Genomic DNA, 12,339 nt, shown 5'->3' on the forward strand with positions numbered 1-12,339 from the left:
TCGGTGCCACTTGTATAAGTGGACTCTATGTATGTATGTATTCTTTTGCGAAATAAAGATTTACTACTACAATCAATCAGAAAGGAGAAAAGTTAGTTAGTTAATTATTAGGGATGTCCCGATACACTTTCCCCCCCCCCGTTCAGTCAGTCATCAGTCTGGCATAATATAGGCTCAAATACTTGGGAATGTGTCTGCTGATTCAAGCTAAATATTCATGTCTTATATATGTCTTGCTTATATACAGCTCAAACGTGTAAAGTGAATGTTGAACTGAAATTTGCCGTGAGCATATATGCAGCTCATGCAAGTTCACTAATAGACTTCAATTTTGATAGAGTAAGCCATAGAATTCATTGTTGATATATATAGCTCTAATTCATGGCTTTATATTAAAATGCATTCAAGTTGTTTGTGTCAAATTTGCACGACTCAAGTTAATCTCATTACTGTCTCGATATGTGCCTGTTCTTGTATACGCATGGGGGGGGGGGGGGGGTTGTTATAATGTTCTCTGATTTAGCTTAGCATATGTTTGCTTCGACGACATTCAGAGAATATCTCCCAGAGCGTGCGTGCGGTCCTTTAAAGGCCAAGTTTAACTTCAGTGACCACGACATATAGTCCAGCCCAAACTGACCTTATCTGACCCGTTGGCATCTTTGATGACAGTCCCGGCCGGCCCTCCGTCCTCACTGTAGGACACTTTGAACTGCGTGACATAATAATCATAATACCAACCAGGCGTCCCATACCTGGCTCCCTGGGTGATGATGCCTGTGATCACCTTAGGACTCTCCAGGTCCACCTGCACACCAACGCAAGTCAGTATTATTATTATTATTATTTACCCTTATTATTATAATTTATTTTTTACTACACTTCTCTGGTTGTAGTACACTTAATCAGATTGTAACCTTGTTTTGAGTCGTCATCATCATCATCATCATCATAATCATTATCATAATTACACTGCAAAAGGTTTACAGCTGTTATTATTGCACATTGAAAAAGCCTAAATATAGCTGTTTAATAGTATAAGACATCTTCTTTATCTTTCCCCCTCGAGACACGTTCAAAGATACTATTTCACAATGTTTTTACTATATTCTTTGTGCATCCATCCATCCTTCCTTACCTGCAACCACTGGTTGTTGGTGCTTTTAGGGGTATACCAGAAGAAACCACTCCTCAGACGGGCTTTGGAGGCGCCGTAGTCTGCATGTGCACTGGAGGCCGTCAGCTGGTTGTCCAATATCAGCCCATTCTCCATGCCGAGGGGAGTGGAACAAGCTGCCATGTTCAAACACACAACAGAGATGCAGACCACAGACAGACAGACAGACAGACAGACAGACAGACAGACAGACAGACAGACAGACAGACAGACAGACAGACAGACAGACAGACAGACAGACAGACAGACAGAGAGTAGGCAAACATTAGATTAAAAACTAATCTGTGCTGCGGGTTACAAATCAAACCCGTGGCCTCCTGTGAGGTTAGGGTCTGGGATAGTGTTACAGTAGCAACGGTCTGACTGACCAACGGGAGGTCGGACCAATGCCATTGTGTTCCCGCGATCCTGGGTTCTTTGCCCCGCCAGCCGAATGACGCCATGACGCTATGATGACGTCCTCCGGTGACTCTGGTGACGTTCAAGAGTGTGTGTGTGTGTGTGTGTGCATGTGCGTGTGCGTGTGTGTGTGTGTGTGTGTGTGTGTGTGTGTGTGTGTGTGTGTGTGTGTGTGTGTGTGTGCGTGCGTGCGTGCGTGCGTGCGTGCGTGCGTGCGTGCGTGCGTGCGTGCGTGCTCTTACCCCCACATTTTGGGACAGTACCGTCCCATCCGTTCAGCGTGCAGCTGCGTCTCCTGGACCCGGTGACCACCTGGTAGCTGAAATAAATAAAATGTAAAACATAAAACAAAAACAAAAAGCGGAATGTCTTCCTTTTTACTAAATACCTGACAACCTGATTCTACAAAATGTCTTCCCAACTCCTAACAAGTTGCTGTACATGTACGTGTGTGTGTGTGTGTGTGTGTGTGTGTGTGTGTGTGTGTGTGTGTGTGTGTGTGTGTGTGTGTGTGTGTGTGTGTGGTGCCTGGTGCGTGCGTGCGTGCATGCATGTGTAAGTGTAATGTGTATAAGCCTACTCTGTACTGTAGGCTACTGTGCTATTGTTATAGTATATAGTATCCATAGCCCTTTAGGCTGCTCAACAGTGCCACTTTAGGTCACCCAGTGGTATTGCCGTACTCAAACGGACGGTATACATATAGGGAGAGTTACATAGCTGTTCATTGGAGCGGTTTGACACCGCTCAAAGATAGAAGATAAAATGTGTGTTGCTCTAGTATACAGTGTGTGTTCTAACAAGTCAAATTCAATACATTACATTTCTCTGCTGTCAGGAGGAAACCTCCAAAATGTTCATTTTTCAGGAAATTAAAAATATTTTTTTTTCTGGAAATTAAGAAAACCTTATATTTTGAAAACAAAGCCTCATCAAAGTTGGTGTTGTAACTTTCTATATTGTCAATTACTTCCATGAGAGGGAGAGAGGTATAGTTGCTTTAGCAGACATTTTGAGGGTCCAATGGAGTTAAGAGGTTTTGTCCAAAGCACTTTTTACTACTTTCCATTGGTTCAATATTTTCGAAACAACACACAGACGTAAAGGGTGTTCAACAGCACTGATTTATGCCACAAAGAAAAAAAAATCAAAAACCTCAAAAATGGAGTTATGAATGTTTCCTCCCGACAGCAACGATGTGGTGTTGCCGTTTAATTCAGAAGACTAAACAAGTGTTCCTGAAGAGAGACATATATAGATATCCATATGAATCAGCACAGTATAAAGGTGAGGTCATCGCCATACTGTACATACCCTGCTTGGCATGTGTACTGTACTTCTGACCCGATGACAAAATCGTCTCCTTTTAACGTTGCCAACGGAACGTCAGCAGGGCGACCACATGATTTGACTGCAAACAAAACCAAAAGTATGAGTGAGTGCAGGTGAATGAAGACAATTCAGTGTACTTAAAGGAGAATTCCATACTAAAAGGCTTTCTTACCTTTCTTTGTAGTTCTTACGTCCCCATCAAAGAGGTCCAGGTGTTATTTTGTGCAAAAGCTCCTTATTGGCTATTTCCCCTACCATAAGCCCTCAATGAATTGCATTGAATTGAATGGGATGTATGGGGTGTTGTGCTAATTCGCTTATTTCCATCGCTCAAAATCATATATTTTTTGTATATATCCTCTCTTCATAATGTAAATAATAACCCAAGCGGCACACTTTACTACTTATTTCGATGGAAATAAGCAAATTATCACAACACCCCATACATCCCATTCAATTCAATGCAATTCATTTAGGGCTTATGGTAGGGGAAATAGCCAATAAGGAGCTTTTGCACAAAATAACACCTGGACCTCTTTGATGGGGACGTAACAACTACAAAGAAAGGTAAGAAAGCCTTTTAGTATGGAATTCTCCTTTAAGGTTTGTTTCAAATATTTCATTTGTCATTTTTTTTCCAAGAAAAACAAGAATGGGAAGAAGCGGGGGGGGGGGGATTAGGAGATCAAGGCAGGGAAGAAGAACGGTTTTTTTTTTACCACGAAAAGTACAAGTAAAGGGTTTCAGATCATTTAAAAGAGGATGAAGAAGGTTAAATATGATGATGATGATGATGATTGAATGAGTGACTATCGTAAACGATTCAGAGCCACCTTCCAGTGTTTATTTTTGAGACGATTCTAAGACGTCCCGCGATGTTATTCTCCATCAGGGACGAATAGTTTTCATATAATCCTCATGGGGGCCGCAACACCAGAGGGAGTTCAACAAACCACACGCAACATCAGATTGGGCACAAACAAGGGGCTAAATTATTTTCGCTCCTATATGCCAACAAAATGTGGAACGCCCTACCAACAGTCATTAAGACATGTGAATCCCTCGACTCCTTCAAAACCGCTCTCAAAGGGCACCTATACGGACGGCTGCAATTCAAAACTGACCCCCGTAAAATATGAATCCAACCTCATCAAACCCTGCACACACTCAAGAGTCAGACACGCTCCATATATGGCCAGTACAGAATTATAATTCCATATGTTGATCTGACCCCCCCCCCCCATGCCAAAGCTCCAGCGTTCGCACAGCAGTCTCCTGTCAACGAGGCGGAATAAAGGCTGAGGTCTATACAGCACAGGTTCCCAAAATAGGTGTACTTGAGGGAGTTCCAGGGGTATACCTAGCTCAATTAGAGATATAGGGAACCAAATGAACACTCTCTGAGTTAAATTAACAGTGTTTTTACAATATAAATTGGGTTACCAGAGATAGAAATGCCATTAAATCGGGAGTCCGTAGCACCAGTATGGGTATGCGCGTGACATCTCCGTACCTGGACGTTATGCGGGAACGCCCACTGAGTGGCAAAAAAACGACTTTCTAGCCTTATTGACAGCCCATTCATCCACACAGAAAAGTCCTGTCTGATTGCATTAAACAATGTTAAACTCACCGACATTGCAGCATGTACGAAAAGCTCTTTCTATCTGCAAAGTTTTTGTTTCATAAAAATCCACCATAGAAACGTTATATGAGCTATACTTTCTGTCAAGAAATGCCCTGCGTTTGATTATTTTTCTAAGTGTCAGAGTTTGGAAGTGCTTGTTTTCAATAACACAACATGTTGCTGCCTCCTGCATTATCATGTGACATTTAGAAGCAGGTGGTATACGGCAGGACGGTTGAGTGATTTCCAACGAGCGCTTCCAAACGCCAACACTCCACTCAGTCTAGATGAGGAGGGTCCTGAAATATGTCATTTTGAGTTATTGTGCTAAGTATATTTGAATATTGTACATTTCTGTATGGTGATGGTTATCATCCAAGAAGGGGAGGGATGTAGTGTCCAGCCACTTGTATTGCATAGGGTACCAGGATGTTATACACAGGTGGGTCATAATTATGTGATTAAGTGGTGGTGATTACATGCAATGTGACTGTGAGTTGATTCAGATACCGAACGAGTAAAGACTACAAGGCAGCCCTGTGTCCGGTGTGTTTCAATACAATCTACAACACTACAGGTCCTGATGGGAAAATCATGCATGTGCATATACTCTCCATAGAGTACCTTTGCACGTTGGAGGCTGGTCACTCCACTGTCCAGTCTCTTCACAGTAGATCTGTTTGGGTCCGTCCACCTCCACATGGTTCTGCTTGCACCTGAAGTGGAGCACGTGGCCAGCGGTGGCCTCCAGGTGCTCTCCGGTTACCTGCATGTCGTCCTCCACGTGGATCTCTGGACAATGTTTGGCTGGAGGGAAAGAATGAAATAAATAAAACGTGTGGGGATCGAACTGCAACATGGCGTGACCCAATGAAAACCATGACATTTATAACCTCCAAATATATCCTCTTCACAATGCTGCATACTGTAAGCTGCTTTGAATTATAGGCCAGTGGTTCTCAAAGTGGGGTCCGTCATGGACCCCCAAGGGTCCCCAGCTAAATTAGTTAACCCATTTAGGACTGAGGCCTTCTAAAACAAATCTGAAAGACCTCAAATATTTCAAAATTGTTATGTTGCTATATATAACCTATAGTACTACATTTGTTGGGTTCCCGCCCTGAAGGCTAAGAACACCAAAAGGGGTTACTGTCCTATTAAAAATATATATATATATTTGAACCAATTTATCCCAATAAATACACTTTGGCTATTTGAAAATTGCCAATCTATGCTAAGCTCACAAAGCAATCTACGCAATCTAAGCTCACAAAGTGTGCTCACAAATGCTTTTTTTCAAAAAAGAAAGCATTAAGCATTTTTTTGCATTATACATTCGCTTATAGGGGGGAATCCTGACACGCAATATTTTCAGTTAATAAATACATTGTTATTTGGGGATCCTTGACATGACAAAGTTAGGAATAGGCTACACACACATACCATAAATAATCATATTTGACCTGCCCCGAGCTTGTAGATCGGCTATAAAAATGCTTCTTTCTTATATTGTTCGACAATTAGGTAAATGTTTGTAGTATTGTACCATGGTCCGCTATATGCCCTTGGACTTTGTAAGCAGGACGACCAGATCCAAACTGTTCATCTGAGAGACTTGTGTGCGTAACAAGTGGGACGGAGCAATTTACAATTACAATTTAGGCATTTAGCATAATGACGCTCTCTCTCTCCAGAGAGATTTACAGTAAGCAAGAACCAAAACAAATCAAAAACATAAAACATAGTCATCATGAATCTTATGTAAGATCTTTACCCTCACAGACTGGGAGGAAACCATCCCATCCACTGACGTCGCAGTGCCTTCTATTGTTCCTGCTGACCATCTGGTAGCTGAAATGAGTAAATACATTTAAACTAAAGAAAAATAAAAAGTATATTGGCCATCTCTTGAGTTATAATCTCTTAGTTACTTCACACCACTCATATGCGGCAACGATGCACGGTGTTCAATGTCATTCCCAAAGCATATATACCGCTTGTGCAAGGACGCGCTGTGATTGGACAGTCTATATAGCCCACTTTTGAGTGGCAGTCGGGGCAAACGCTCGCCTCAAAACATGATTCGTAGCGAGGACAGTGCCTCGAGTCTTTTCGATCGAACTTCGCAAACGTTCGGCACGGCGACCGGCCCGCTCGCTTTAGCTCGCTTCGGCGGTGCCTCTCTCACGCGGCTCAAGTTCGCACGAGACGGCACGCACTCCATTGCGGTCAAAAACTGTTGTTGTTGGCGAGGGGCATGCACTCTTCCGCGTTGGTGGTGGTGCTGATAAGCACGAGCGCTTTAGGCTTTGGCATGTCGCTGTTGGGCTGTTCAGTGTCATGCTGTTTAGTGCAGTAGTAGAGTACTGGTGGGGAAGCTCTGACGACGGAGAGGGCCACTATATTTCCACACTCACTCCCGAGGGCCACAATACATAGCATAGAATGAAAATAGCCGATCTACAAGCTCAAACAACGCAGTGCGCCGCGTTTTTAGCTTGTAGATCAGCTATTTTTTTTTGCTATATTTGAATTGGGATCCTGAAGAGTAACTTCTTTATTTAATTTCAAATGCAGTTAGTTATAGTCATGTTCTTCATGAACTAAATACAAATACATTGGGCATAAAAAGGACAATAACATTTTAATGAATTAACTATATAAGCTACACAGTAGACTGAAGTAATTAAAGCGGGTCTTGCTTGCATGTTTGGAATGGTTAACATCTGAAATCAATAATATATCAGTAACCGGTATTATCCCGCGGGCCGCATTAAGTGTAGGTGGGCCACCAGTTGTCTAGGCCAGGACCAGTAGGCCAGGACCTGTAGGCCAGGACCAGTAGGCCAGGACCAGTGGGCCAGGACCAGTGGGCCAGGACCAGTAGGCCAGGACCAGTGGGCCAGGACCAGTAGGCCAGGACCAGTGGGCCAGGACCAGTAGGCCAGGACCAGTGGGCCAGGACCAGTAGGCCAGGACCAGTGGGCCAGGACCAGTGGGCCAGGTCCAGTAGGCCAGGACCAGTAGGCCAGGACCAGTGGGCCAGGACCAGTGGGCCAGGACCAGTGGGCCAGGACCAGTAGGCCAGGACCAGTGGTTTAAACCCTTTTCACATCAAGGTCCATTATTTATTCAGCATTTGAAGCCACTGACCATTGGATGACATTTAGCTCTCAGACCCAAAACTTAGAAATTATTGTTAACAGGCAATTAACAGGCAAACGATGATCAAAATAACAATTCTTCTCTAATTTTCTATACGTATATACAAATTACGTAGAATATGCAGATGCTATGCTTAACAATGATTTAACTCTTGAGAGCTTATAAAAAAACAAAAACAAATGGAATTTGGTTTCAAGGGTCCATATTTGGTTTCATTTTCACTCATCACTCGAGATCTATATAAAGGGTTCATTTGGTACAAACTCTCCATCATTTAGCTGGGTGGGGACCACCTGGAACCCACTCAAGGACCACTGCAGTATACAAAATAAATAATAGGTGTCCAGGAATCGCCAGAGTAATAATAACGTGTCATCAACATACCCTGGTTTGCACGTGTACTCCACCTCTGACCCAAATACGAAATCGTCTCCCTTCACCAGCTGGAACTCTGCAAAGTCCGCATCGCCAGGATGACCGCACGACTTAGCTGTATAGAAACAAACAGCATCACCAGTAGTCAGGGAATATTATCAGAATAATGTCAGATCTGAGAATACATTTCTTACCAAGAATTTTCTTCACCAATGTGTTTGTAAAGGTGTCTACTAACATATCCCACATTGGTTTATATTCAACCACCCTAGGGGAATTTTTTTGACAGCTGCTTAAAGTTGGGGTACCATTAACAACCAATAGGCTATAAAGCAACATGTTCTACATTTCATTATACTTTAAGTAGCATGTGACATGTCAAACTAGGGTTTTTTCACATTGGTGAAGACAATTATTGGTAAGAAATCTATTCCCAGATTGTATTAATATCCTCTGAGTACAGCTAGGGTGACCATGCACACGACTTAATTAGCTGTCGGAACAAACAGCATCTCTTCAACAACAACTTTACTTAGAATTAGTGTTAAAAAGAAAGTTGTTCAGTAACAGGAGTCTCCATTTCTCTCCAGTCCTTTTTTTTATTAACAGAAAATGCAGGATACAGATTAAACAAGTGGAATTGTAAATGATGACACAAAGAAATGAGCAGACAGAATTGGAACTGGAACACTATAAGTTGATGAATGGCTTCTCTCTCCTGATGGGCAAAACTTGAGCAAAATGTACTTGAAAGTTGACGCCACTGATTATTGATTAGGCTACTTACTGTTACACAAACTTCAGTAAGTAAGTAAGTAAGTAAGTAAGTAAGTAAAGTTTATTTATAGAGCACCTTTCACAGACAATTACAGTCACAAAGTGCTTTAACAACAATAAAAATAAAACAAGTCAATAGTCAATAAAACAAGTTAAGAACTAAATCACTAATAAAATAAGACAAAATAGAAAAAGTAGAGTAGAAAATAAAGCAATCAACATTTAACCAGGCCGGCTATCAGTAGCATTGTCTGCCCTAAACTCACGTTCACATTTGGAGCCTTGGTGATCCCATCCTGTGTCCAACAGACACAGTAGCTTGAAGAATCCCACGAAGCCGGCGGTACAGGGCACCCTGACCTGGGAGCCCGGAGGATACGACTCCATCAGGCCGCTCGTGTCGAAGTTCCCGTCGACATACCGTCTGCTGGCTTCGAACGATGCGCGTTGACAATCTGAACGTTACAAAAGAGAACGTTTTCAATTTCACTGTGTTCAGTTGGTGTACTGTTGAAAAGATATTTAGGCCTATATATAGGCTGCCAAAAACAGACAAGTTAACTGTATGAACTTGGGAAAACATCTGTCATTGTGATTTTTATAGGTTTATATTTTAGAAACATATGGTTTTTCAGACAGATTTATAGAAGGCAATTTGTTGTTGTCTGGCATAACATTCTTATCTTTTATATTCTAACTTTATTTTGTATTTTTTTCTGCACCCTATACAGCGTCACACAAAAGCTTGAAAACACAAAATCCTGCTGATCTGCAGCTATACTTTTGATGCTTTTGAATTTGAATAAGTGACAGTTTTGGACATAACGAGGTTTCCACATGACAGACGAGTCGGCCTCAGGTCTTGAAAGGGTTCACAATTTACAATTTAGACATTTAGACATTTAGCAGATGCTCTTAATCCAGAGCGGTTTACAGTAAGCAAGAACAAACACATGATAATACATCAAATACATAAACAAATATCATCAGGAATCATATAGGATGCTCAAAGTATAATATCTACAGTAAAACCTGAATGAAACAGAAAAGATAATTGTGACATAAAAAAAAGTGTTTGTACATTTTAACAGAATGCTCTCTTACCTTGTGCTCTCCCTAGGTTCCCATGAGGTTGCATCCATACACAGAGTATGAAAAGCAAACCGCCGTATGTTTTCACGCGCATGTTTGTTTTTCTGCATTAAACACCAAATGATGTAAATGAATGTCCAGTCCGGTGAGTGACAGCAGTGTGTGGTTGTGGAGTCTCTCCAGCACACACACAGTGACTATAGATGGAACACACGCATCGCCTCATATTATGATGACACAGCGACGGTTGAGAAACAAGGTTCTCACGTCAGCACTTTGAACGGACTGACTGATACACACGCACGTGCGTGTGACACACACTGCATGTGCATGCACGTGTATTTAATATGTAAATGTTAGAGTTCACAAAAGTGAACCTGCAAGCCTGTTTTCTCAACTTGCCATAGCAGCTATAGGCTATAAGCTGTCTGAATCAGTGTCTGAATCATTAATCTCAAGTCACAGTTACTAATGATCATGTGCAGATTCATGTGCAGCGAGTGACTAAACAACATGGTACGGTATTCCAGTAATGTTTGTCTTTCTGCAGTCTGTGGCAATCATCCATTGAACAAACACAACAGTTTGTACTTGTCTACAAAGGCAGAGAAACCCTTTCCCTGTCCCCCCATGTGAGGTCACGTGAAACACAAGACTTTATTGGGTTTGAGTCTATAATAACAACATGGAATTCATGGGTCTAGGGCAGTGGTTCTCAACCGGCGGTCCGGGGACCACCGGTGGTCCTTAATTGGGTCGGTTCCAGGTGGTGCCATGCAGCTAAATGACCGGAGAGTTGGTAACCTTAATGGACTCTAATAGATCTTTAACTCTTGAGAGCGTGAAATGAAACCAAATGGACACGTATATGGGTTTAATTTTACGCTCTTAAGAGTTAAAATGATTGTTCTAACATCTGCATTACTTCATATAAAAGAAGTCTACAGAATTAGAGAATGTTAGAAGAACTGTTATTTTTGATCGTTTTCCCAAAAGCATGGAATTGTAGACAAAATCTTATCCAACAACAAAACATATTGTTTTGTTTTGGGTCTGAGAGGCTAAATCTGATCCAAAGGTGGTAAGTACTTTACTACTTAGGCCTGCTAAGAGGGCAATAACCCCTGGTTTGTTTCCATTGGGGTCCTTTGTACTCAATTAATCAAAAACACTTGTACTACGTATGTTGATTTGTTTATACTGTTGAGTGAGAAATCAATGTGTAGGGAGTCCAGGGACCCCCCCTAAAATCATTTGGAAGGGGGGGGTGGGCCTCTGGGGGTCCTCACCCACAGTTTGAGAACCACTGCCATAAATAATCGGACAGAAGGAACTTATAACAGCTGTTGCGCTCTTTGACACAAATTAAGCAAGCGTTGAAACAGCTGTTGACCAAATGTTGGACCTGCCGTTATTTCATAACAGTTCATATACCAAGTCATGGGACGGATTAACCCCCACGAGGGCCCCTGGGCCGGTAATATTTGCAGGGCCCCCGTAGCGCGCGTGCACGCGACATTTTTTGTGTTTTTCCGTGTTTCTATCATCTTTTTAACCTAAATGTAACAAAATCAACGGCCAATGAAGGGCCCCAGGAGCCCTTTTCAGGGCGTCAACCCTATAGTACCTCACAGTCCAATTTCCCCGAAGGGCCCCTGAGAGCCAAGGGCCCCTGGGCCACGGCCCAACTGACCCAATGGCTAATTCGTCCCTGGTAACCAAGTTCATTAAACCAAATATCAGTAGTAAAAGTACATTTGACTTAAGCACTGTACTTAAGTATATGTGTATATGAGGTATTTCTACTTTATTTCCTATTTTCGATACTTTTACTTCTACTTCTACTGCATCTCGGATCCAAATATTTTATAGTTTTAGGCTTTTTCTGCCTTCATTTAGAGTACAGTAAGTTGACAGGAAATGGCCGAGGAGAGAGACGGGGAGTGGACAGCAAAGGTCAGGAGAGAGATGGGGGAGTGGACAGCAAAGGTCAGGAGAGAGATGGGGAGTGGACAGCAAAGGTCAGGAGAGAGATGGGGAGTGGACAGCAAAGGTCAGGAGAGAGATGGGGAGTGGACAGCAAAGGTCAGGAGAGAGATGGGGAGTGGACAGCAAAGGTCAGGAGAGAGACGGGGAGTGGACAGCAAAGGTCAGGAGAGAGATGGGGAGTGGACAGCAAAGGTCAGGAGAGAGATGGGGAGTGGACAGCAAAGGTCAGGAGAGAGATGGGGAGTGGACAGCAAAGGTCAGGAGAGAGATGGGGAGTGGACAGCAAAGGTCAGGAGAGAGATGGGGAGTGGACAGCAAAGGTCAGGAGAGAGATGGGGAGTGGACAGCAAAGGTCAGGAGAGAGATGGGGAGTGGACAGCAAAGGTCAGGAGAGAGATGGGGAGTG

General features: G+C 42.7%; 1 protein-coding gene across 1 annotated transcript; it reads right to left on the minus strand.

Annotated features, from left to right (window-relative positions):
• Positions 1 to 783: 783 nt before the first annotated feature.
• On the minus strand, positions 784 to 9,990 carry LOC308317969 (complement factor H-like; the record flags this gene model as incomplete). Its single annotated transcript, XM_080767315.1, has 9 exons — positions 784 to 808; positions 1,176 to 1,293; positions 1,819 to 1,895; positions 2,891 to 2,987; positions 5,160 to 5,342; positions 6,310 to 6,386; positions 8,085 to 8,190; positions 9,119 to 9,307; positions 9,957 to 9,990. The coding sequence occupies 9 exons, from the start codon at positions 9,988 to 9,990 to the stop codon at positions 784 to 786; spliced, it is 906 nt and encodes a 301-aa protein (XP_080623441.1).
• Positions 9,991 to 12,339: the final 2,349 nt, after the last annotated feature.

The sequence above is a fragment of the Protomyctophum bolini genome, assembly GCF_963924005.1.
Source record: "Protomyctophum bolini genome assembly, chromosome: 7".
Classification (NCBI taxonomy): domain Eukaryota; kingdom Metazoa; phylum Chordata; class Actinopteri; order Myctophiformes; family Myctophidae; genus Protomyctophum; species Protomyctophum bolini.